The sequence below is a fragment of the Dermatophagoides farinae genome, chromosome 2 (genome assembly GCF_024713945.1).
Source record: "Dermatophagoides farinae isolate YC_2012a chromosome 2, ASM2471394v1, whole genome shotgun sequence".
Lineage (NCBI taxonomy): Eukaryota > Metazoa > Arthropoda > Arachnida > Sarcoptiformes > Pyroglyphidae > Dermatophagoides > Dermatophagoides farinae.
This window is the reverse complement of record NC_134678.1, coordinates 899,714-925,635: the sequence shown is the minus strand read 5'-3', so window position 1 is coordinate 925,635 and position 25,922 is coordinate 899,714. Positions and strand designations below refer to the sequence as shown.

At 29.8% G+C, this 25,922-nt stretch overlaps 7 protein-coding genes and 1 long non-coding RNA gene across 11 annotated transcripts; 3 read left to right on the top strand and 5 right to left on the bottom strand.

The window, feature by feature from the left end:
* The first annotated feature begins 374 nt into the window (after window positions 1-374).
* LOC124499945 (Na(+)/citrate cotransporter) lies at window positions 375-3,366 on the top strand. Of its 2 annotated transcripts, none has more exons than XM_047063941.2 (8): window positions 375-1,234; window positions 1,300-1,904; window positions 1,968-2,081; window positions 2,137-2,322; window positions 2,389-2,569; window positions 2,642-2,803; window positions 2,869-3,006; window positions 3,078-3,366. In XM_047063941.2, exons 1-8 carry the CDS (start codon window positions 1,136-1,138, stop codon window positions 3,210-3,212), a joined length of 1,620 nt encoding a protein of 539 aa, XP_046919897.2. In that variant the 5' UTR covers window positions 375-1,135; the 3' UTR covers window positions 3,213-3,366. The 2 variants fall into 2 exon arrangements, with proteins under 2 accessions (XP_046919897.2, XP_075591907.1); XM_075735792.1 differs by having other exon boundaries at window positions 1,095-1,234; window positions 2,143-2,322.
* A 167-nt stretch (window positions 3,367-3,533) lies between these two features.
* Window positions 3,534-5,209, top strand: LOC124499946 (spermine oxidase). The gene is made up of 2 exons (XM_047063942.2): window positions 3,534-4,991; window positions 5,073-5,209. The coding sequence occupies exons 1-2, from the start codon at window positions 3,534-3,536 to the stop codon at window positions 5,175-5,177; spliced, it is 1,563 nt and encodes a 520-aa protein (XP_046919898.2). The 3' UTR covers window positions 5,178-5,209.
* On the bottom strand, window positions 5,208-10,719 carry LOC124499947 (uncharacterized). Of its 2 annotated transcripts, none has more exons than XR_012832520.1 (3): window positions 7,912-9,901; window positions 5,549-6,258; window positions 5,208-5,488 (listed from the first exon to the last, which is right to left on the bottom strand). XR_012832520.1 is itself a non-coding variant. In XM_075735791.1 (3 exons), the coding sequence occupies exons 2-3, from the start codon at window positions 9,193-9,195 to the stop codon at window positions 5,659-5,661; spliced, it is 1,884 nt and encodes a 627-aa protein (XP_075591906.1). In that variant the 5' UTR covers window positions 9,196-9,219; window positions 10,190-10,719; the 3' UTR covers window positions 5,337-5,658. The 2 variants fall into 2 exon arrangements, 1 of the variants encoding a protein (XP_075591906.1); XM_075735791.1 differs by adding an exon at window positions 10,190-10,719 and having other exon boundaries at window positions 5,337-6,258; window positions 7,912-9,219.
* A 487-nt stretch (window positions 10,720-11,206) lies between these two features.
* On the bottom strand, window positions 11,207-12,305 carry LOC142598217 (uncharacterized). Its single transcript, XR_012832521.1, has 2 exons — window positions 11,612-12,305; window positions 11,207-11,519 (listed from the first exon to the last, which is right to left on the bottom strand). It is a non-coding gene; the product is annotated as an uncharacterized LOC142598217 (long non-coding RNA).
* Window positions 12,306-12,377: 72 nt separating this feature from the next.
* Window positions 12,378-15,461, top strand: LOC124500140 (sin3 histone deacetylase corepressor complex component SDS3). The gene has a single exon (XM_075735794.1). It carries the CDS (start codon window positions 13,119-13,121, stop codon window positions 14,088-14,090), a length of 972 nt encoding a protein of 323 aa, XP_075591909.1. The 5' UTR covers window positions 12,378-13,118; the 3' UTR covers window positions 14,091-15,461.
* On the bottom strand, window positions 14,111-16,102 carry Cth (Cystathionine gamma-lyase). Of its 2 annotated transcripts, none has more exons than XM_075735793.1 (4): window positions 15,463-16,102; window positions 15,315-15,396; window positions 14,756-15,238; window positions 14,111-14,704 (listed from the first exon to the last, which is right to left on the bottom strand). In XM_075735793.1, the coding sequence occupies exons 1-4, from the start codon at window positions 15,607-15,609 to the stop codon at window positions 14,211-14,213; spliced, it is 1,206 nt and encodes a 401-aa protein (XP_075591908.1). In that variant the 5' UTR covers window positions 15,610-16,102; the 3' UTR covers window positions 14,111-14,210. The 2 variants fall into 2 exon arrangements, with proteins under 2 accessions (XP_075591908.1, XP_046918920.1); XM_047062964.2 differs by having other exon boundaries at window positions 14,762-15,238; window positions 15,463-16,097.
* On the bottom strand, window positions 15,900-18,621 carry LOC124499722 (uncharacterized). Its single transcript, XM_075735790.1, has 2 exons — window positions 18,186-18,621; window positions 15,900-18,132 (listed from the first exon to the last, which is right to left on the bottom strand). Exons 1-2 carry the CDS (start codon window positions 18,619-18,621, stop codon window positions 16,157-16,159), a joined length of 2,412 nt encoding a protein of 803 aa, XP_075591905.1. The 3' UTR covers window positions 15,900-16,156.
* A 27-nt stretch (window positions 18,622-18,648) lies between these two features.
* On the bottom strand, window positions 18,649-25,280 carry LOC124499099 (phospholipid-transporting ATPase IB-like). Its single transcript, XM_075735789.1, is given in 6 exon segments — window positions 18,649-19,996; window positions 20,052-20,282; window positions 20,345-20,645; window positions 20,647-22,058; window positions 22,125-23,015; window positions 25,200-25,280. Coding segments are annotated over 6 exon segments (3,969 nt in total). The 5' UTR covers window positions 25,243-25,280; the 3' UTR covers window positions 18,649-18,905.
* Window positions 25,281-25,922: the final 642 nt, after the last annotated feature.

Below are 25,922 nucleotides of genomic sequence, written 5' to 3'. Positions count from 1 at the left end.
ACATCATCATAACAACAACAACAACAACAACAAAGACAAGCACGTTGCCAAGAGTATATATGTGTTTTATGTTCACTCAAGAACTTGGTGATTCAATTTTGAAATTAAACTTGAACATTATTTCTTACCTTTAAAGATGATGAAACAATGATGATGATGATGATGATGATGATAATTTCTCAATTCAAATCAATATGATAAAATCTGGCTGAATATTCAATGTTCTAGATGAGTTCAAAAAAAAGAAAATTTTTTTGACTTTAACATTGATAATGAAGATGATGTTCATAAACTTTTTGTTGTCGTTGTTGACGTTATTGATAATCAATAATAACAATCATCAACATCATCGTCATCATTTCGATCAAATCATATACACAAACATATCTTGATCGTAACACTTTTGTGAAATATAAATCAACAATTCAAAATTGTTTCGTTGGAATTTTTTCACGGCAAAACTTTTCAATATTTGTTGATATAATTATTGATTGATTGATCATCATCATCATCAGGAGCAGCATCAAATTACTTTTTTCTTTTTTGAATATAAATGAAAACACACACACACACAAAAGTTTTCGACATTGGACTTTGACGATATATAACGTAAAGATACAAGGAATATGGATGTATTATTGATATATTTCTATATTGCATCGACGATTTGATTTTGATTTTTTTTCTCTAGTTCGCGTGTTGTTGTTTGTTGTTGATATATGGATATTGATGCACTGAATTAATATAATATAATGATTATGATGACGTTCAATGAAATTTTTTTTTTTTTTTTTTTTTTTTGACTGATGATGATTTCCAATTTAATGGGCAAATTTCTGTTTTTCTTCTTGTATGAACAAATCCATGCCATCATCAATGCCATAGGAAGTCGATATAATATGATTATTATATGTGACAATAATCATCATTAACAGTTTACAATTAAGACGGCAATAGTTTACAACTGTATACAATAAATAAATTTACATCAACGAAAACGACGAAAACCAAAAAAAAAAAAAAAATCCAACTTTACTTCGAAGAATTTTCGTTGTTTGATTGAAGAATTCATCATTTGACAGCTGATATTTGAACCATTTGAAAATTTTTCTTGTTGTTGTTGAGAGAAAAAAAAATGTTGCCAAATATTCTAGTAAGATGTAAAGATGGTCTTATTCTGCTGTTAACACCTTTATTACTATCACCATTATTATGGCTCAATTATCATTCTACGGTAAGTTTGTATAATGAAATAAATGATTTGATTGATTGATTGATTTTTTTTGTTTTTTGAATCAGGAATCAAGATGTGCCTTTGTCGTACTTCTTATGATCATTTATTGGATATTTCAACCAATACCATTGGCAGTAACAGCATTAATACCGGTAGCTTTATTTCCATTGTTCGGTTTAGCGACCACTGAAAAAGCATGTGAACCATATTTAAAATCAACAAATATGCTTTTCATGGCTAGTTTAATTATTGCTATTGCAATGGAAAAAAGTGGTTTCCATAAACGAATCGCATTTCGTGTATTGATTTTCATTGGAAATGATTTACGTAGTATTTTCGCTGGTTTCATGTTCGTTACAATGTTTTTAGGCATATGGATCATTAATACGGCTGCAACGGCAATGATATTGCCAATAGCTGATGTGGTTGTCAATGAAATATTCAATAATTATCGAGACAAAAATCCCGAATTAGAAATGATCAATGGAAATCCTACAATCGAAATTCAAAGATCAGATGTGATACGTAAATATTCAAAAAAGATCTCACCCGAATTAGATTATATCCGTAGGCTGCTATATATTTGTATCGCTTTTTCTGCCACAATCGGCGGTACATCAACATTGACCAGTAATGGACCGAATTTAGTTTTTCAATTTGTTTTAGATCAGTAAGTGATGTATTTGACATTTCGAAAATAAATTCCATTAAATGTGTAATTTTTTTTCTTCAGATTTTATGGAAATGTACCAGATGTTGATTACACTAAATGGCTATTATTTTGTCTTCCTGCTACCATATTGAGCGTATTTCTTTGTTGGTGTTATATCACAATGATTTATTTGAAGTAAGTTTCCTGTTGATCAATATGTTTTTGCTATATTTCAAACGTCTGATTATAGGCCTAGAATAAATGCACAGGTAAAAAATACATCCACAACAGCTTTGATGCAGAAATATAATGAACTTGGATCGATAACATTTCATGAGATTGCTGTATGCATAACATTCGTTGTATTGATCATATTATGGATGTTTCGTGATCCACAATTCTTGACTGGATGGGCACGAATGTTAGGACATGATATGTAAGAGTATTGTTAGAATAATTGTCTTGAATGACGATTAAAACATTTTTTTCTTCAATGCCACAGCATTCCCAAAGATACAACACCAGCTATATTGATGGTCATTCTATTGTTTTGTATACCAAGTAACCCATTTGGTCCATTTCCAAGTGAATCATTATTGGATTGGAAATTTGCTCAATCAAAATTAGCTTGGGGTGTCATTTTGTTGCGTGGTGGAGGATTTGCAATGGCTGATGCTGCAATGGTTAGATTCGAATTTTTTCAATTTGAATAATCTTGATTCGATTAATTTTTGTTTTTCGTTCCATTTCATTAGAGCTCTGGTCTAACAAGATTAATCGGTGAACAATTAGTTAAAATTAATGAATTACCTTTTTGGTCTATTGTGGTGATTATCAGTTTGACAGCTTCATTTACAACCGAATTGGCCAGTAATTCAGCTATTGCGTCGGTTTTTCTTCCAATTTCAGGTCAAATTGTAAGTGTGGCAAAAATTTGGTGGTGAAAAAAACTTGATGATAATCGAATCTTTTTGTTTCACAGGCATTATTTTTGAATAAAAATCCATTATTTTTCATCATACCGGTAACATTATCATGTTCATATGCATTCGTATTGCCAGTTGGAACACCGGCAAATGCATTGGTTGCATCACATGCTAAATTAAAACCATTTGATACGGTAATTATCATGAATCATCATTTTTTTTTTGTTTGTTTTACTTACCCGAATAATTTCATCTTCAATCACAGGTATTACCAGGATTTGTGACGAAAATGATTTGCATTACAATAATGTTCTGCAATCTATTTATTCTTGGTGTTCCAATGTTTTCATTGGATTCATTACCAATGTGGGCAAATACGACATCACTGGAAACAATTTAAATCACTAATATTCGGTTGATGGATGGCCTAGTCCGTGTTTTGTTTTTCGATTGTTATGTAATTTTTCAATTCAATATTTATTTCAATTTTCGTTTTTTTTTTAATTTTATTTTCAAAATCATCGCTAATCAATAAATAAAACAGCAGCTAAAAAGATTTGATTTTCTAGAAAATTTATTCCGAATGTCAGAAAAAATGATTCGAAAATATTTCCCAAAAAAAAGTACCGTGTGAACTGAAAAAAAATTCTCGTGAAATTGTGATCAGTGTTTGTGATTTATTAACTATATAGAATATATCTATCAATTGTTTGTGATAAATATGTCCGAAATATTTAAATTTAATCTAATCATCATCGGTGGTGGATGTTCAGGATTAAGTACAGCATTACATTTATTGAAACAAAATTTTCCAGGAACAATTGGACTCATTGAAGCTCGAAATCGTCTTGGTGGTCGTATATGGACCATGAAAACAAAAATTGAAGAGAAAAAAATTGAAATCGGTGCCAATTGGATTCATGGTATCATTAATAATCCAATATATGAATTATTATATCAAAAAAGAATTATCGATTCAAATATTGAATCAAATAATTCTATTCATAATATTCAAGCAAAAATATGTCAAAATGGTGATGATATCGATACCGTTTGGATACGTAAAGTATATGATGTTTATTCATCGACACTAAAAAAAGCTTCACGATTTAATAATAATGATGATGATGGAGAAACTTTAAAAGAAATCCAATTTTACAATGATTCAATGGGAAAATATATTGATGCCGAAATTAATAAATGGATTGAAAATGAATTGATGGCAATTGATTCGGATCAATCGACAACACATCGAACAATTATTCGTAGCTTATTTGATTCATTAATAAAACGTGAAACATGCATAAGTGGCTGTAATTCAATGGATGATGTTAGTCTACAATATTTTGATCAATATAAAGAATATCTAGGTCCACATATTACAATTCCATTAGGTTATGATTCATTGATAAATGTTTTACTTGATGATATTGAAGAAATTGATTTGGATCAAAATAGATTTCAATATTTTCTTGATTCACCTGTCCGAAAAATTTGTTGGCCAGGACTAAGTAGAAAATCTGTTGAAAAAATTGCCGATGATTCATATCCAATTCGAATCGAATGTTCAAATGGAATGATTTTTGAATGTAAACATTTAGTTTTAACAATAACACTTGGTTGTTTGAAAAAATATGTAAAAGAAAATTTTTTCGAACCACCATTACCTGAATATAAAATCAAATGTATCAATCGGATGGGTATCGATATTGTTGATAAAATTTTTATGGAATATTCATCTAAAAGTACAATATTCGATGTATTCACAAAAGATGGCGTCACTATCGATGAAATGATGTTATTATGGAATGATTATGATGATGGTTCGATTGTGGAGAAAACAACGGAAACCAACGAAAGTGACCATAGTAAACCATGGTATAAAAAAATCTATTCCATTTATCGTATATCAGATCATTTTATACAACTTTGGATATCTGGTAATGAAGCACGAATATTGGAACAATTGAATGAACATGAAATCAATGAACAATTGACTAAACAATTTCGTCGAATATTTCGAAATCCACAATTTCCAATGGCCGATAATGTGATTGTAACACGTTGGGGAATGGATCCATTTTCATTTGGATCATATAGTTTCATACATAAACATTCATCACCTGATGATATTGAAAAATTATCAAAACCAATCTATCTACAACCAAATGATGAATTGGTATGTATCCGAAGTAGTGTTTTTTTTGCAATTTTTAATTTTTTTGTTTTGTTTTTGTTTTCCTCATACACACATATATAGCCTGCAATCGTTTTCAGTGGTGAAGCGACCCATAAAGAATATTTTTCCACCGTACATGGAGCTTTTCTATCTGGAATTGAGGCGGCAAAAAATTTTCCAAATTGAAATCAAAATTTTACTAATTTTGTGAATTCTGAAAGGAAGAAAAAGAAAATTTATTAAAAAAAATTATTTAAAAAAAAATTTAAAATCAATTTTCAAGTTTTGCACAGAAAAATGAAAAATTTTTTTCCAACGAAAAAAAAAAATTGATGATGGATTAGCCAAAAAATTTGTATTTGATTATAGAATTCACATTCACCATGTATCGTTTGGTTTCAAATTACACGACCGGTAGTAGTTACAACAAAATTTCAAAATTTGATTACATGATTGGCGTTGTGGTTTGTTTTTTTTTCTGCACACGTGTAGATAACCTAATTATCCGTATAAATCAAATTTGTTAATGGAGAGAAAAAAGAAAAAAAATGATTTACCATGAGAAGGAAAATGAGATGTTCTCAATGACAATCAAAAAAAAAAAAAATTTTCTTGAAGCACGCACGTGTGTGTGTGTGTGTTATGTGTTTAGTTGATTCATTATTATTCATTGATCATAATTTTTAAGTTCTAATGCCCAAACATGTTGTGGCCAACCGGTACGACAACGTGGTCGTGGTTGTGTTACCATCATCATCATTGTTGCTGCTGTTGCTGTTGTTGTTGTTGTTGTCATTCCATCACCATCATTATGAATTGCTGATGTTGGTATCGGTGTTGTTTCTGTTGCTATTGTAGATGAATTATATATTGTATCAGATGTTGTCGCTGCTGCTGTTGCTGTTGTTGTTTTATCCAATGATAATTCATCTGTTGTTGTTGTTACTGCTGCTGCTACTGATGAAGATGATAATGTTTCAATCGGATTAATATTTCTATCCAATGTTGTTGTGGATGATGATAATTTTTCCACACTAAGATCAAAAGGTTGTTGATGACTATAATGAGAAAGATGACGATGATGTGGATCGATTGAATGATGTGAATGATGGTGGATAATATTTTCATTTGTAAATGATGATGATGATGATGATGCTGTTATATTTGTTTTATTATTACTCGAATGGTGATGACTTCTTGATGAACGTTTTTTATTCGTCACAATTGCTTGTTTATATTGCTGTAAACGTAATTGTCGTTGAATTTCCTGGAAAAAAAGTAAAAAAAAAAATTGAAAAAAATAAATAAATAACAAAAGAAGGAAAGGATTGAAACATTGTGTCATATGTGTGCATCATCAAAAAAAAAAATTGCAACAATTTTTTTCAAAAAAAAAAAAAAAAATCATAGACATTATAACAGATGTACATATTGATTAACAAACATTTCACATCTATTTCACATATACAAATACAAATGTCTCGAGGCCACACATGTATGTATTACATACTGTGGCTATAGTCGTTTTTTTTTATTTTAAAGTTTCAAATTTCAAATTATTCATGAAATCACAATTGTCACAATGCGAAAAAAAGTGAAACGTGTGTGTGTGTTTGTGTGCATACATGTAACAACGTGATTTTAAATTGGGAAAAATTGTTGTTGTCTCACATTTATCTCTATAGTACCCTAGATTCTAAACGTTTGTATCGTTTGTATTTTGTCCTCACTCTCTCTGCTCTTCGATGAAATTTAATCGCATTTACCAAGAAAAAAAGAAGGGTCATCTCTTCATTCTTCAATAGACATTTTTCTTAAACCCAAAGAAAAAAAGGGTTAACGAACTTTTTGATAAAAAATAGGTTTGTTTTTATTTTTTCGGTTTCCTGTCTGAATCTAATAAAAACAATAAAATGTACCAATGTCCAGACGAGAGATATGAAATGCACAGACAAATGGACAAAATCAAACAACATGGCCAGACAAATAAATTGTGAAAATTTTGTATCGAAAACAAAATAACATTTAGCATCTTATCATTTTTTTTAAACTTTCACAAATATTTCATTATCATTGATTTTGTCGTTTTTTTTATTTCTCTCTCTCTCTCTTTTTGTTATACAATCTTTGATTCGATAACGAATGAACGACCTACGAACTATCGAATAACGGAATGGAATCGTTCATCATCATCATCGTTCGAAATAATGTATACATTTTATCAAACAAAAAAAAAGATCATATATCACTCAATCTCTCTAGGGAGACGATCATGATGGTGGGTGAAGATCAATTAAAATTTTCCCATCGAATGTCGATATGTCAAATTTGTTGCAAATATATGACAAAAAAATTAGTGTTGACAATCTTATGATATGTGAATGAATTGAATAATAATAATAAAAAAAATTATCATTATCAATCCATAGAATAAAATAAAAAATATTCGAGGTCATCATCATTATCATCATCATCATCATTGAAGACGATGGTTAATGATGATAACCTTGATATCCAGAGTCAAACAAAAAAAAAACAAAAAATCGTTATCATCATAAAATTGATCAATTTTTCATTCTAAAAAAGTTTTTAGTTAAAAAAAAAACACAAACATTTTCTTGATGGATGCATTTCATTTTCAATCTTACATCATTATATTAAATAAAGATTTTTTAAAAGATTGACATGTTCATATAATATAAACAAACTTGATAATCTTTCTATACTTCTTGTTGTGTTTGTGTATATGTCCTACAACCATTACAAAAATCAAACATTGAACATACGAATACACACACACACACATACAGGGGAGTAATATTTTTGTTTATCTTAATTATTTTTTTTTTTTTGTTGTTTCTTAAAAATGAACAACAAAAACTTTTCAATCATTGATTGATTGTTGAAAGAATTTACTTACATTTTGTGTTTCAATACGATTCTGTTGTGTTGAACGTTTGGCATTGGTTAGATCGGCACGAAAACCTTCTGTTAATAATTTTGTACAATTTTCATATGGACTATCCAATATTTTCATTAGATATGATATATAACTAGTGGCTAATCGTAGGGTTTTAATTTTAGATAATTTTGTATCCGCCGGTACATTTGGTATACAATCACGTAGATTTGAGAATGCACTATTAATCGATTGTGTACGACGACGTTCTTTTTTATTTGCTGAACGTCGTTTTGTGACCACTTTTATAATTTGACCATTTGATGTTGTTCGTGTTATTGTTATATAATTTTCATCATCACCAACAACACCAACACCATCATCGCCACAAATAACAGTATCATCAACATGATCGTCGTTGTTTGTTGTTTGTTTACAACAATGATCAGATATTTCCATTGAATTTGATTGTTCAAATGAACAACAATGATTCTTATTATTAACATCATCACCGCTCATTTTATCGGTTATATGTGGATAATAATTAAATTTTTCTGAATCAATGCCGGTTATAGCTTCGGTTTTTGTTCCTGTCGGCGTTGTTGTTGTTGTTGTTGTTAAAGCGGCTAATCTTTGATCATGATTTTTTCTACTACTACAATCTTCATTTTCATCATCATCATTATCATTTTCCATCAATGATGCGGTTGTTGTTGACCATTTCATCGTTTGTTGTGGACGAGCATTATGTTTATTTTCCAGATAACAATAACTTGATGTTGATGAAGTTGTTGTTGCCGTTGGTGGTGAATCAAAATTGTTATTATCATTATTATTTGTCATCATTGGTTCCATACAAATTGTATTCGAAATGAAATTATTTGTTGTTTCCATTGAATTCCAATGATCCGGATGTTGATGATGATGATGATGATGATCCACCGGATGTATTGGCGGTGGATACGTTGATGATGAATAAGATGGTTTATGATGATAACCATAATGTTGAGCAGCATGATGATGATATACAGACGGAAATGATGATGATGATGAATTAGTTATTGGTAAATAATTATGATCATTATTATTATTATTAACTGTTGAAACATGATAATTTGTTGGATAATATGTTAATGATGATGGTGATGTTGATTCTTCTTGATGATGATTATGATTATGATTCAAATTAATCGATGTTGATGGATATGACGATGATGATGATATATTTGATGGATGATAATTTGAACAATTGGATAAAATATTTGAATATTGTTGTGCAAAACTTGGCAAAAAACCTAGATCCATTTTGTTTATCTTTGAAAATTATTACTATGTAAATATTAACAAAAAAAAAATTCACGAATTCAATCAATTGATCATCAAAAAAAAAAAAAAAAAATTCACACAATCATCAAATTCATTCATTTATTGGATGGATAAATAAATAACCGCACGAAATATTTGATATTTGCGAAAAAAAAAAATTTAAATCTTCACATCACATGAATATAACGGCGAAACAAAAACAAAAACAAAAATATCAACATGATGTAACAAACGAAATACACAAGTGTGGATGTTTTCTTCGAAAAAAAAACCACAATCAATTTCATTCAGTTTGTATGCTATTTTTTTTTTGTTTCGATCGAAAATAGTCACCGCCAATGGTGTGTGGCTTAGGCACCATTTTGAATGAAAAAGGCAGACTTATTTTTATTATTATCGTCAGCACACACACACACAGTGTTTCTATATATATAGAAATACGGATGAAAAGTAGGAAGAAATAAATAGAAGGATGTTTCTTATGGCACAACCAATAATCATTTTTTTGTTGTTTTCATGTTTTGATCATCACACAACAACCTGGAAATTGTTTTGTAAGTCACAAATAAGTTTTTGTCATGGGCAATATTAAAGTGGAAAAAAATATTGGTTAAATCCAACATAATAAACAACAATTTTCATTGGAAACTATCATGAAGCACTGGAAATGAAGATGAAATTGAATTATCAGATGAACAGAAAATTATCTCAAAACGCACACAGACACAAACAATTCTGACTCTATAATTATTTAATTTCAGCAAACGAACCAACAACAACAAAAAAGTTAATTTGGATACATAAACAAACAAACAAACAATTTTCAAAAAAAAATTCTTGGTTCATTCCGAAGAATTTCGTTGAGAAAAATTCCAAACACACACACACACATGGTTTTTTTTTTGCTGTGGTGGAGAAAAAGTTTATTTTTTTCACGTTTAATTTAATTGATTTTTTTTCTTCTATACCATACCATTGAATAATGTTTTTTTTTCTCTCTCATTGGATGCTTTTGAATAATTTCTCTTCCCGATCTTTGTTGTATACAGTACGGACATGCAATCATCATCATTCATATGATGATGATGTGGTTGTTTGTTGTTTTTGTGGTCTGGTTTTTATAAAAACCAACTCCTCTTCGATATGATCTCAATCATCATAATGATAATAATGATGATGATGATGATGAGGTGGATGTATCTGGATTTTTTTGTTGTTGTTGTTGTTATATTTCTACAAATTGCCCGTTTTTATTAACCAAAATGACGAAAATAAATGACATGTTGTTGTTGTTGTTGGATCTCTTTACAAACAACAAACATTTATTCGATTAGCTTGGTTTCTTCTTCGTTCGGCTGGCTGTGGTGGTGTTGGTGGTGATGGTGGTTGTATACAGAATTTGTTTGAATCCATCATCGATTTTGGAACAATGATAAGAGAAAATAAAAACACACCATTCGACTTTAATAAATGGTGGCTGATTTTATATTTCAGTATCGAATCAGTTGAAATAAAACCACCACAGCATGATAAAAATACCACATACACACACACAGAGAGAGATAGTGATTCAAAACAACAAACATTCGAACAAAAAATTCGAACGGTCACTTTTTGTTTATCATCATCATCACCATCATATGATCCATACACAGTAGTAGTAACCGTTAATATTTTGAAAATATCAAATTTACAAAAAAAAAAATTTTTTTTTTTTTTAAACAAATTATTATTATTTGGAAAGATAATCTTTAAAATTATTATTTGTTTATAATAAAATGTTCATTTCATTTCATAATCAATATCATCAATTCATTATATATAAATGGCCAACCACCACATATTGAGAGTTTATATTATTATTATTAGATTTGTGCCATTTTAATTTATCACATATAAATTGATGATAGTAGTGTGGTTCGAAAATGTCAAGATTATCTTGATGATGACCAAAAACAAATCTATAGATGATGATGATGATCACTTTCGATTTATACACATATGCTGTAATAGTGTAAACTTTCAAAAAAAAAAAAATTTTTTTTGTTTCTCGAATTTATATCGAAGAATCCAATCGTTATTTCACAATCAATGAATGGAATGGAATGGAATTTACGATGTTGATGTTTTTTTTTCTTCAGCTTTCAATAATAGACAAACAAAACCATCAGTCAGCCAGTCAGTCAGTTTTTTTTTGTTTATAAATATTTTTTTGGCTTGTTTGTTTGTATATGATGCGAGTGTATCTATTTTAGAGTGGTATAGTTCTTCTCTGGAAAAAAAATAAATTAACTTTTCAGCATCTATAGAGATTTAGAGAAAAAAAAGAAAGAAAAATAGAAATTCTTGATTAGTTTTTTTTTACATTTTAAAGTTCATTTATACAAATATATACAGTTTATACTTCAAATCAAACAAAAAAATCGCGCTTAACAATAACAATTCGATGATGATGATGATACTGATGATGCTTATTTATTATTATTATCATTTTCAAAATGGATTTATTGATTGATTGATTGATCGATCGATAGATTTTTGAACAATTGGAGGATGGTGGAAAAAAAAACAATAGACCGGTAACGATGATGATGATGATAGCTTGATGACAGTTGATGTTCGATTGTTTAAATAGAGCGAGAGAGATAGAAGATAATTGCATCAAAAGAAAAGAACAAAAAAAATTGATGATGATTATAGGATGATAATCGAGATTATCGATTTCATTCGAAATCGATATGAGATGTGATCAGTAGCTATAAATTGTGAATTTCAATAAAAAATGATGATAATTTTTCAAATGACAACGAAAATTGATCGTCATGTTTTTCTATTTTTTTTTTTTTTTTGTTGAAATTGAAATTTCAATGTCAATCATCATCATATTTAAAAATAATGATGATGATGATGATGGCCAATAATAATCAAAAAAAGAAGCTTTTTTTCCATCAAATCAAAGGAGAAAAACAAGAAGTAGAAATAGAAAAACCGACAGGAAAATGAAAAATTTGTCATTCTCGTCATTCAATGAATTTTTTCGAGGCAAAAAAAAATGCTTCTCGATACGATTTAAAATGAACCGCAAATTGAAAAACCTAAAATGAAGAAAAAAAAGAAAATTAAAACGATGAATTTGACATTGTGTTATACATGCATTTTTTTCTTCTTCTTCTTCTTTCGTTTTGGACATTCGATCCATCAATATGGATCTCATGACAGTTTTTTTTAAATGTTTGGCCAAGATGGAAATGTGTGTGTGTTCATCATGTTCAATGAGAAATAAAGATGATCTTCACTGTGCTACTGTCATGTTCATGTCGTGATTTGTTCTTTTAATAGATGAAATGTTAACCAAAAAAAAAAAAAAAAAGACAAGCTGTTGATTATCTTGTTGACAGTATTGACCACCACCAACCAACCATTTGAATGAATGGATAGATGTAAGAAAAAGTCGTTTTAATTAATTGAACAATTCTGGTCTCTTTAGGCTGGTAAAAATTGAAACAAAATGACGAAATAATATTTATGACCATGTACAATGTTTTTCTTGTTATATGATAATGATTTGAAAAGAAAAGTTCATTTATTATTATCATGATAATTTATCAATGTCGTTGTGAATGGATGGAAAATATTGGCAAATATTTAATATGTAATCAATGTTTAAAAAATTGATTTTTTTTTCCAATTTTTTAATCAAGTCAATAATCCACACAATCGATAGATTTCGTTCGAAATACGGCCACTGCCATCTGTTGTTCAATTTATCAAAATAATACATTGATAATGTACTTTATGAATGATGAACGTGAATGGTTTTTTTTCACAACAAAAATTTTTTTGTTTGCTCGGACAGTTTTTTTTTATTTTTTTAAAACCTACGAAATTTTTCAACAACAAAAATGATGAATGATTATGATTATGATATTGATAATAACCATGATTATGGTGATTCAGATGAAGATACTGAAGATGCAAGTGAAACAGAATCAATGAAATATTATAATGATGATGGTGGTTATATTGGTGGCAATGGCGGTGGTGGTTGTGGTGGTATCGATGAATTTGATTCAACATATGAAATTAAAGAACAAATTTATCAAGATAAATTATCACATCTTGAAAGTCAATTAATACATCTAGAAAATGGTAGCCATCCTGATTATTTACGTCAATTAGATAATATTGATTTCGATTATCGTGAACGTTCATTTTTTATTGAATGTAATTTTAAATTAGAACAAAAATTAATTGAAAATGAATATAATATTGAAGAAAGTGCTGCCATTAAAGAATTTCGTGATCGAAAAGATGAATTAATTGAAAGTTTAATTTCTGATCTTGAAGAGAAGAAAAAAATTATGGAAACCGATAATAATCTTGAACTAGTGAATGATACATCAGAACCGAAAACATTGACAACAAGAAAATTACGACGTCGTCCAAATGATCCAACACCGTTGCCGGACAGACGTCGACGAACATCACCAGCACAAATAAATTTTCTTCTTGAAGACTCAGAAATCAATGAAGATTTAAAATTCATCAGTAAGATACTATTTTCAAAATCATCCAATAACCATCATCGTAATAGTTCAAATAGCCAAAAAAATTATACCGAATCCGATACTGTGGGCATCGATGCACGAATCGATTATGGAAAATTATTTTACGATAAGAAATGGTTTCATCGTGGACAAAATATTCTACTTGAATCATCATTAGATGGTACGATTACACCATCGATTATCGTACAAATTGGCAGTAATGAAATTCTAGTGAAAAAATCCAATGATTCCGGTAATTCAACAAAGATAAAAGTTACATTGAATGATTTACATAGTAAAAAATATTCAATTCAAAGAAGAACATGATAACAAAAATTATTTGATGATTTTTATTTTAATTTTTTTTTATTTAATTAAAATTTTTTTTAAAAAAAATTATTGTGAAAAAAATTTACAAATGTGAGTTTTTCATATTCTAATAATCAATTAAGCACCTTCTGGTATAACAATTTCTGATTTGTTCAATGCTTGATCTAGATCGTGGATTAAATCATCAACATTTTCGATGCCTACCGAAATTCGAATAAATGTATCACATATACCTAATGCTTCACGTGTTTCTTTCGGTATCGATGCATGTGTCATTAGACTGGGTATTTCGATCAAACTTTCAACAGCGCCTAAACTTTCAGCCAACGTGAATACTTTCAAATGTGATAGAAATTCTTTGGCATTTTCAATATCACCACAAATATGCATGCCCATCATACCGCTAAAACCATTGCTTTGTTTCCTGGCTATTTCATAATCTGGATGTGATTCTAATGCTGGATAGATGACTTTTTTAACTTTTTTATGTGTTTCAAGAAATTTTGCTATGGCCAAAGCATTTTTATAATGACGTTCCATACGTACAGCTAATGTTTTCAATCCACGATTCACTAGAAAACAATCGAATGGTGATGGAACAGCACCGACAGCTAAAAATCATTAATTATTAAAACGATTAAGATTCAATTGAATATAGACACACATACCATTTTGATAATACTTCAATTGTTTGAATAATTCATCATCATTTGTCGATATACAGCCCATAATAACATCGGAATGGCCATTCATGTATTTGGTAATAGAATTCATCGAAATATCTGCACCAAGATTTAATGGTTTTTGAAAATATGGACTCATAAATGTATTGTCCACAACTATGATTATTTTTGGATTTTTCTGCTTAACAGCATCACAAACGGCTCGAATATCGCTAACTTTTAACAATGGATTTGTTGGTGTTTCGAACCAAACCAATTTTGTATTGCTTTTAATTGTATCGATAACTTGATCGACTTGACGAAAATCAGCATATTCAATTTCTAAGCCAAATTTTGATGCACATGTACGAAAAAATCGATTAGTACCGCCATAAAGTTCATCACCGGCAACGATATGATCACCAGCACTGAGCAAATATGTAATGCTCATCTGTGTGGATAATCCCGATGCATAGGTTAAAGCTGTTGAATTAACAATGAGAAAATTGGGAAAAAATCCAATAAAAACTCATCAATAACAAGCATATGATCTACAAACCATATTTAGCATCCTCCAATGAAGCTATACATTTCTCTAACGAATGACGAGTTGGATTTCCACTTCGGCTATAAACATAAGCCTAATAATAAAAATAATGATGATAAATAAGAACATAGAATTTATAACCAAAAAAGAAAAAACAAACCGAATCAACATCGGGACCAGTCTGTTGATATGTTGTAGCTAATACCACTGGTGGTACAACGGCACGACAATTCCATTGACTTGCATCTTGTCCACAATGTATGGCACGAGTTTCGAAATTTTCTTCATAATATTTTTCAGCATTCATGATGTGATGATATTGATTGATTGATCGATGATTTGGACAAGTTATTGATTGAAATAATGAATACAAAATTGGATTCTAGACGTTCTATTTTATATTGAATTGAATGAACAACGAACAACCAAACGTTATACAGTCAACACATATAATTTTATCTCTTCAAATAAAATGCATATGACATTATATGGCACAGAATCAAAAATTGATATAAATCATGATCAACGATAATCACAGACACACACACAAACACATGCACAAATTTCTCAACCCCCGAAAAAAAGTGGTCATCATCATCATTATCATGATGTGACATGATTAACATGAAGAAAGACGAAAATAAAATTATCATCTATCGTGCCTGATCATGCCAAAATGGTATTTTTATTGTTGAAATATGCTTGCCAATGTTTTTTTTTTTTTAATCAATATCACGCACATTTTAGACACAAGATTCAATCATGTTTTTTTTCCATTCTTAATCAGGATGCATTTGATTGAATTTTTCGATGAAAGATGTGATTAATTAATGCCAATTAATTGGCATTAATAATTAATGATGTTTAATTTTTTTGATAAAATCAATTAATTTATCTTCCACATTTTGATCAATATTGGATTCGTTGTAATTATTATCATCATTATTACTGTCTGACGAACTAGATGATGATCGTGATCGATGCCTTTTTCTTTTTCGATGATAATAATGTTTTGATGTGGATGATGATGATTTTTTCTTTTTGGATTTTTTCATCTTTTTAGATTTTTTTATTTTTTTATGTTTCGAATGTTTATCATTATTGATCATATGAATCGATGATGAAGCCATAGATGTTGATTCAGGATTAGATAATAATACGGGTGGTAAGGCTGGTCCATAACATTCATCATCATCGTCTTCATCAACATTCTGTTTATCATTTTTATCTATTGATACATTGGACTTTGTTGAATCCAAACGAGGATCAAAATTTTGATTTAATTGATCGAAATCAATTCCTGCAAATATACCACCAGATGATTGTTGTTTAGAAATTGAATTATCATTCTCTATCGAATCAGTGGGATTTTCTTCTTCTTCTTCTTCTTCATCAGATGCAAATATCGATTTAAATAGATCGATTGGTGGTCTCGGTTTTTGCATTTGTTGTTCGGTTTCATTTATTGTATTTTCTACTATTTCAGGTCTTAGATCTGTTGCTGGTCTCTTTTTATCATCATCAACGGTTTTATCATCATCATCATTACTTTGACTAGTTTTGTTCGATAATGATGATGATGATGGTTGAATATCATTTGTTGTTGTTGTTGTTGAATTTAATTCAGAAAAAATATTCACAAATAAAGATTTTTTCTCTTGATTCAAATTGGTTCGAGCAATCATATTAAGTGATTTATCACTTTCACGCATACAAACAATACCGACTACATCGGGAAATTGTGGAAATGGATTTTGTACACCAAATCTTTTACATACAATTTTATGTGGATGCCATTCATAAACCGTCCGGATAGGAACTAAATTTTCAGCTGTTTGATTCGTTTCCACTGTTGATTTTTTATCTGATAATAAAGATGATGTCGATGAAACATTTTCAAATGTATTTAGTCCTGCTGTCAATTGATCTTCGTCGATCGTTGTGGATGAACTTCGTGTGAATTTTGATGCAAAATATCCAGATAGAGGAGTTTTTGAAATTGGTACATTTGCGGTTATAATAGCTGGTTTTATCGTTTTGGAAAATTCCAATTCTTTACTTTGTTCAGATTTAGCCACACCACTTTTATGTACGACATTTTCACCCAGGATTACGGCTCTTAGATTTGCATTCAGTATTTTTTGTTGTTTAGGTTCAGATTGAATTGTTGTATCATTTTTTACATTATCCCATCGAGATTTTCGATTCAAATTTGATATTTCAACAATTTTTCTTGGTTTCCATCCATTGGGCAATTCTGGTGGTGCATATTTACGTTTGATATTTTGAAATAAATTAAAATTTTCTTTAAATTGTTTGAAACCATCAATTTCAGTGGCATTTTGATTGGTAGCAAAAGGTTTTTTCAGTTTAGGTTTTGTTTTATTCGTTGTTGCAACAGGTCCGATTTCAAAATCATATCGTGATAGATCATCATGTGAATAAATATCCATAGCATCATCTTCTTCCAACGCTCCATAACCAAAAGCTTCGCCAGTAATTTTTAATCTTTTTCCACTTTTCATTGTGGCTAAAACAGCATTTCCTGAATCAAGTATTCGTTTATTGTCACTTGTGGAATCCAAATCTTTTGAATTCAACATTCCTTTGTAGCCAAGACCATGTCGATTAATTTTCGATGATATCATCGTCGCCGAATGGCTATCATCAGTTTTCATATCAACAGGTTCATCATCATCATATAAATCTTTTTGCTCCAATTTAGCAGTTCGTTTCATTTTACGAAATAATCGTTTTCCAATCGATTCTTTATTCGATTGAAAAACTGATCTTATCACTTCGTCGAATGTTAGATGAGAATCTTTTAAACCTAGAAAGAAAAATGTAATTAATAATTTTATATTTAACAAAATTTTCAATTACTTGATAGTGTAAAGTTTTCCACAAAATCATCTTTAGTATGAATTTTTTTCGGCGCAATTCCAAACGATCCAAAATCTTCATCATCCATAAAGTCTTCTGGTTTTGAACTGAAATCATCTTTATTGAATTTATCTTTACGTGATGATTTAAAAATTTTCGGTGTAAATCCTTCAGCTGAACCGACAGTGTTCCAGTAACCGGCAGAAAAACCACCGGTAAAAGCGCCATGGAATCGTCGTCTTCCTCGTTCATCTCGTACAGTTTGATCGACGTCTAATCTTCGAGAGACAATTTCATCTGCTTCTAATGCTGGAAATGGTGTGCCAATAACTCCCACATCATCATCATCATCATATGACATATTTTGAAAAAAAACGAAAAAAACTGAAAAAAATTGAATTTTTAAATCCCGAAAAATATAAACATTGAGTATCATATGGAAAACATGAGCGACATCTATCAGTCAAATCATAAAACATTTTTATTTAAAATCATTTGTTTTTTTTTTTGGACACAAGATCAACACACACAAATTAATAAACACACATGATGATCATCATACAAATAATAATTGATTAATATAGAATAATAAATTGATAAACACTTTGGACATAAATTAAATGATGATAAACAATGAAGATGATAATGATGACAATGAATAGTTGATGAATGATGATGTTGATGATGATGATGTTGATGAATTGATGATGATCAAAAATTTTACATTTTGGTTGTATTTGGATATAATCTGATTACACTTGAATGTGAAACGGCACTAGATGGATCTCGTTCTTCTTGTGAGAATGAATAACCATGTAATGCATCTCTTTCAATATCTGTAGCATTAGGATGTAATGATTCTATCCTTTCGATCGATGAAGAAACAATTACACGATCATGTGATGATGATGTTTGTTGTTGTGGTGTATCTCTACTGGCTGGTAGAAAATTATTTATCAATAAACGTGCACGTTCACTGATTGATACATGTTGACGTGCACGCATTTCTTTGAGCAATTCTAATTCAATAATTCGATCGGCTAAAGATTTGAAACAGGTACGTGTCACTAATTTGACAATGATATCGACTAGTAATGCAACAAATGGTATTATGGCCAAACCAAGCCAAAAGATAGTTGTAGTGAAGATAATTCGGTCAATATTTGATATATCAGCACCAATTGGAAACGTTGGCCATGCACGACTATAAACGATAAGAAAAAAGAACCAAGAAACAATTGATCCCCATATTGCAAGATGTGTGGGTAGTGTCCAACAATTTGTCTCCAATGCAGCTTTCAAACAAACAGTGACAACTACATAGGTGTATAGGATATTTCCAAAACAAAGATAACCACCATCAGATCTTCCATTGACCCATAATGCATCATGACTAATTGTAGCATATGTTAGCCAAAAAAGAACCAATGAATGCCAAATAGCTGAAGCAATCCAAAACCAGAATAATTTGATACTGAAAATATTTGATTGATCACGATAAAGTTCAGGATTTTCAAGCATAACTTTATCGGAACATATACGATCAAAAAGACCAATGGCAAGTGGTGGTCCTGCAGTGAATATAACATTGTAAAGACCGATTGACCATCGTTCAAAAACCGCTTGACCGCTCCAAGCAGAAACCGATGCAAACCAAAGTTCAATGACGTATAAAGCAATATTTTTATAGAATGAATACAATATAAGCTTGCATACACGGGAAAATGACCATGATCCATGAACTAATAATAATCTGGCAAGAAAACGAAATTGAGCAATTGCATAATCCGATGAATGTACGGCTTGTAAACCTAATTAAATTTTAAGCGAATTATAATAAATAATTAATCAATTGGATATAATTACCTTCTTGTCCTGATATTCCAACACCAACATTAGCAGCTCGGATCATCGCTACATCATTGGCACCATCACCAATGGCTAATGTAATTGAACTTGTCGATTGTTTAACTGCATCGACAATTTCTGCTTTCTGTGCTGGTGATACACGACAACAGATTACTGATCGACATTTTAATGCCACCTCCATGAATGTTGGTCTTAATTGTGGTTGTAGACAAAAACCCAATGGTTTACCTAATAGCGATATTTTTGATTATTAAATTGAATGATGAATTTTAACCTTTAAAAAAACTTACTATCAATAATTAAAGTAAAATCTTCTGGATGTTCATACAATTTTGTTTCAGCATTTACCAATGATTCACGACAAGAATCAAGTGTATCATCTTTGACAATATGATAACTTTCTAATGCTTGAATATTTTTCAACAAACGACAACTATAGCTAATATTGGTAGCCGTTTCAAGTTTATCACCGGTTAGCATCCAAATATTGATACCAGCACGCATCAATGTTTCAATAGTTTCTGGTACACCTTCTTGTAATTTATCTTCAATAGCTGTTGCTCCAAGTAATGTAAGATTCTCTTCAATTTCCGGACATTAATGCATTCAATGCTTGATCACGTAATGTTCTTTCATCTAACGAAGCGGCTGGCATAAGTATTGCTTTATTGTAACGTTTTTCCCAATCATCATATTTATCATCCGGAATTTCATTATAAGCACAACATAATGTTCGCAATCCATCAGTGGCAAATATTGTTAGATTGATTTCTGTTTGTGAAAAATCATTCAATGATTGTTCACAAAGTCTACGTTGAATAATTGAATCGGCACCTTTTGTATAAATTTTTATCCTATCCTCTGATGTTCGAATTATTGTCGACATTCTTTTCCTATCCGAATTGAATGGTAGTATATTTAGTACTTCAAATTTTTCAATTTTTCCCATTGCATCAATCACAACTTTTGCCGGTGTTCTCTGTAAAAATTCGAATCCAATTTTTTGTGCTCCTTTCACTAATGCTGCTTCATCTGGACTTGATGCCTGATAAATAAATTTCGATCCATTTTCCGTTGGCTGTGTAGTAGGTTCCGGTATCACCGTATGACATACGGCTAATAATGTAAGAAATTCACGAACTTTTTCACAACCATCATGTTTTTGTTGAATAATTGTCAATAAATTATTGAAATTTTCTTCATCATAAATTATACCGTTGATTGAACATTTTTTAAATTCCATTATATTTCTAGTCATAGTGCCAGTTTTATCTGATAAAATATAACGAACCTGTCCTAATTCTTCATTAAGATTTGATGTTCTTGCCATTGCTGGTGTATCGGTATCGGCATCATACATTTCCAGATCATTATTAATAAAATGAGCCTGTATAAATCGTACCATTTCCAATGTAACTTGCAATGAAATTGGTATTAAATTATTATAAAGTATAATAAATGTAAGTAATATGAGAAAAAAATTGGCTGTAACTTGTGATTGTAATTCGGCTATATACCAATGTGATTGATTATGTTGTGTCCATAGTACTGAACATATTGCTGATATCAAACAAATAACAATCAGAATGCCTAACAATGCCAATATCTGACGATTGGTCATTATTTCAACATATGATTGTTTCAATATTGTTTTGTTCAATGAATTCATCATTAATTTGGTTTCATGGCCAGTATAGATGACACAGCCAATTATCCATTCAGTATTTCGTAATTTTGCACCACGTAATAATATATTTTCCGGTGATATTGGATATTCACGATTATCGATTATAATTTTTCCAATAAATTCATACAGCTCTTTATTCGGTAGATCACAATTAATTATTGATGATAATAATTTATTTGGTTCAAATGCTTGTATATTTAATTTTCTTCGACCATCAGAATCGGTTGTCGTACAAATGGCATCAGTAACGGCAACAGATGAACGTGATTTTAGATTCGTTTCACCATCTAAATTGGCAGTTTCAACATAACAGATACCTGTGTGTATTCAAAAAAAAAGTGATTTTTAGCAAAAGTGAAAAAAAAATTTCCATCAAAATTTACCATTTGGTTCATTAGAAGTTAATATAACTAGATCACTTGGAAAAAATTGTCCTTTCCGTACACGAACAATATCGCCAACACGTAGATTTTTCCATTTTGTCTGTACAAACGAAGATTTTTCATACACTTCTGTATGACTATTATTCACTTTATGATCGGCACGATGTCTTTTCAGATCTTCAAACATTTCTTTCAATGCCGATACAACCATTATAAATATTAATGGTACTAGTGTTGTATAACGACCTGTTGGCGATACATTTGGTATCTGTTGCATCAATGCAATGAATAAGAAAAATATATTGGCATATTTTCGAAATTGTTCAAAAAGAAATTTTGGTATAAATGTAACGATATTATATTTTGCAGTCGCTATTGAATTATCATCATATCTATTTGGACCAGTAACTTTGACTATACGATAATTCATTAATGGATTAGAACCACGACGAAAAAATCTTGTCCAAATGCTGCCGCCAGTGCCGCCACCATTTCGACCAGTTAAACTTCTTTGGTCACTACTAAGACGACGTAATTCAATTGTTGGTGACATTGATTCAGATTTTTTTGTTCTTGTAGTAGTTGACGTTGTTGTTGTTGGTGATGGTGATTTTATCAATCGTGATCGTGATATACGATGTCGTTGATCAGTTGTTGACGTCGTTGGAGTATTGATTGAATAAATTTTTCGATTCGTTTTTGCTGTTGTTGTTGTTGCCGTTGCTAACTTTCTATTATTATTATTTTTATATTTATATTCGTTTTTTTCACCAATTTTTTGTTTAATAGAATCGCATTCATCAATTGTAAAACGTTCCGATGATGATGATGAAAATGGTGTTTGTCCGGATTGTAATGACGTTATGATAGGCCAACTATCATCAAGTTTTCCTGTACGAATTAAATAAAAATATTACACATTTATATAATCGATTAGATTGAACTTTTATTGGCAAAAAAAAAAAAAAAAACAAACAAAAAACAAATAAACAAACAAAACAATCGAATTAATTTTACAATAATCAGGTATCATTGAAAAAAAATCGAACTGAGTCATCGTTATGATTATTAAATTACATTTGATATTGATACAATAACCAGAAAACAAACAGGAAAAAAAATTTCTATTTTTTTAATCACTAAAAACATGGAAACGTGTTTGTCACACACACACACACACACACACATACTCAGTTTAATCCACAACACCAAATATGCAATTTTTGCCATTTCACCATCATCATCATCATTATCTATAGACGATAATATATAACACATAGATACGGGTAAAATATCACAAATCTAAACACACCCCCAAAACAAAAAAAAACACAAACTCAAAACAGAATAATCAATCAATATAAATAAATCGACGATATAGAGAAATTGATATATTTTTTTTCACTCAAATCAAACCTTTGGTCATTGATGAATTTTGTTGCTGTCGTTGTTGCATTATGATTGATGATGATTATGAATGTTTTTATATTTATAAATTTTTTTCACACTTCAACAAGGTTTCATCAAGGTTTCTGTAAATCAACAAAAAAAAAACCGTGGGCGATTTAAAATTTAACATTAACTAATCAAGACGTAAAATGATGATGATTCGCCCCCATAAAAAAAAGAAAGCGAGAATTATTATGAAAATTATTTTTATCATATTTTCAGGACAAGATTAGTGCATTTGTTTTTTCACATTTTCATCGATCCACCGCTGAAGTCTGAATGAATGAATGATGAAAGCAGCTTGTCCATTATCATATGAATATAATGGTATATTGCGTGTTGTGTATATAACAGAATTCATCAAACAAATAAGACAACAACCATCAGAGAAATAAAAAAAAATCACGAATAATTACAAAAAAAAAAAATTTACGGATTTCCTTTTTCTGTCGATCAACAACAACAGAATATTCTTTTCATTGACACACCAATCATACATAGAAATGAAAACAATGACAATATTATTAGATGAAAATGAGTTTGGTTAGTTTGGGAGAAAAAAAAATGCCAACGAATCACAATACAAGAATAAACACATACACCCAAAAATAACAAAAAAAAAGAAGACAAACACACAAATATGAAAATGGATCGTAGATAGATGGATAAATGTCAAGGTAGAAAAACCAGAATGTTCCTCCTGTTCACATTATAATCATAATAATTCTAAACGTCCATTTATATTATTGTAATATACAGAAAAAGAAATCTGGTAATGAATAATGAATATGTATGTTTCACAATGAATGACAAACATACAAATCATTCGTTTATAGAAAGTATTCATTATTTATTTTTATTTTTTTTTTTTTTGCCCATTGATAAGTTGTTTTCAGTTGGTCGATTGTTTTTATTGTCATTTTATTATTATGAAAATGAACATGGACACACCTGTGCAGCCAATTTAATTATGGAATAAAACAATGGAATGAATTTGAGAAAAAAAAATTGACAACACAACACAACACATCATCAGAAATCATCGTTATCGAAATTTAACTGGTTAGATGTATGGTATTTTTGTTGCACCCATCAAAAAAAACCCAAAATGAATAAGAAAAATGTTCCATTATTTCATCAACAACAACAACAACAAAAAATCAAACGGGTAAATAATCGAAATGGTAATGAATCTTTTACTTTTATAATAACCACCATTAAGTCATTCAGTCAAACACACACAGGTAGGTAATAACGTCAGAATGTTGTGGAATAATCATCATCATCATCATCATCAACGGAATCGATTTTAAATTGTCGTCATTTTTTTTGTTGGTATTCCACATTCCTCATTTATCTATTTGCCCAACAAAACACAATGCCCAAGAATATATATGTGAATAACTAAGCAACAAAAAATCATTTTCAATGTCAATTTTTTTTTTTTGAATAAAAAAAAATTCACTCATTAAAAGAGGTATGTGTGTGCATATATTTCTAGTGAAAAAAGATCGAAAAGTTTTTTATTTTGTTTCGGGGAAAAATTTTTTTTTTTCATATTGGCTTGCCAACACAATAGTGTGTGTGTGTATGTGGCTGAGAAACGAATAGAAAATGTATATTTACCCATTAAACATTTAAAATTTTCAAAACAAAACAAAATCATCATCTACATGGATTCTTTTTCGGTATTTTTTTTTTTTTTTTGGCAGAAACCACCCATTTCCGTTGAAGAAAAATTCTGCAGAAAAGTCAAAAAATTTTTTGTTTTCTAAATGAAATACATACTTTTGCGTAATGGTTCCAGAGATGACAATTATTATTACAAAAAAAAATTGGAGAAAAATATAAAACACTGGATGACTGATTTGCAATGATTGATTCGAAAAATTTCTCAGGTCAGATCAGGTTGAAACATTATTACCAACACAACAAGAGTATTGAACAATGGATTGATTGACCTCAATAATGATGATGATGATGATGATTAAAAACACGATAATGGATGATGATGACCGTCATTATGAAACGAAAAATTTTTTTTCTTTTTTCATTTTCATCATTGATGATGATGATGATGATGTTTACAGTTAATACAATGAAAAATCGGCAACAAAACAAAACAAAACAAAACAAAAAAAAACAATGAGGAGTTTCTCCAGTCTTTAAAATCATCAAAATAATTTACTGATGAAAATTTTTTCTTGACGTCTTTTTTTTTTGGTTGTCGTTGTTTATCCACCACCATATCGTTGATTTAATGGAACGGATTTTGTGAAATAAAGTGTCATGACTTGACTTTTTTTGAATAAAAAACGAGCCAATAAAAACAAACAAAGCGAAAAACTT

Bases quoted from the DNA above. Each gene is read 5' to 3' on its own strand.
- LOC124499946 (XM_047063942.2), top strand. From the start codon at position 3,534: ATGTCCGAAATATTTAAATTTAATCTAATCATCATCGGTGGTGGATGT. The intron at 4,992-5,072 runs GTATGTATCCGA...ACACATATATAG, and splicing joins TACAACCAAATGATGAATTG to CCTGCAATCGTTTTCAGTGG.
- LOC124500140 (XM_075735794.1), top strand. From the start codon at position 13,119: ATGATGAATGATTATGATTATGATATTGATAATAACCATGATTATGGT.
- LOC124499947 (XM_075735791.1), bottom strand. From the start codon at position 9,195: ATGGATCTAGGTTTTTTGCCAAGTTTTGCACAACAATATTCAAATATT. The intron at 6,259-7,911 runs GTAAGTAAATTC...CTTTTTTTCCAG, and splicing joins ATCGTATTGAAACACAAAAT to GAAATTCAACGACAATTACG.
- LOC124499945 (XM_047063941.2), top strand. From the start codon at position 1,136: ATGTTGCCAAATATTCTAGTAAGATGTAAAGATGGTCTTATTCTGCTG. The intron at 1,905-1,967 runs GTAAGTGATGTA...TTTTTTCTTCAG, and splicing joins TTTCAATTTGTTTTAGATCA to ATTTTATGGAAATGTACCAG. The intron at 2,804-2,868 runs GTAAGTGTGGCA...TTTGTTTCACAG, and splicing joins TTCCAATTTCAGGTCAAATT to GCATTATTTTTGAATAAAAA.
- Cth (XM_075735793.1), bottom strand. From the start codon at position 15,609: ATGAATGCTGAAAAATATTATGAAGAAAATTTCGAAACTCGTGCCATA. The intron at 15,397-15,462 runs GTTTGTTTTTTC...TTTTATTATTAG, and splicing joins CTGGTCCCGATGTTGATTCG to GCTTATGTTTATAGCCGAAG. The intron at 15,239-15,314 runs GTTTGTAGATCA...TTAATTCAACAG, and splicing joins ATTGGAGGATGCTAAATATG to CTTTAACCTATGCATCGGGA.
- LOC124499722 (XM_075735790.1), bottom strand. From the start codon at position 18,621: ATGATACTCAATGTTTATATTTTTCGGGATTTAAAAATTCAATTTTTT. The intron at 18,133-18,185 runs GTAATTGAAAAT...TTTTCTTTCTAG, and splicing joins GGAAAACTTTACACTATCAA to GTTTAAAAGATTCTCATCTA.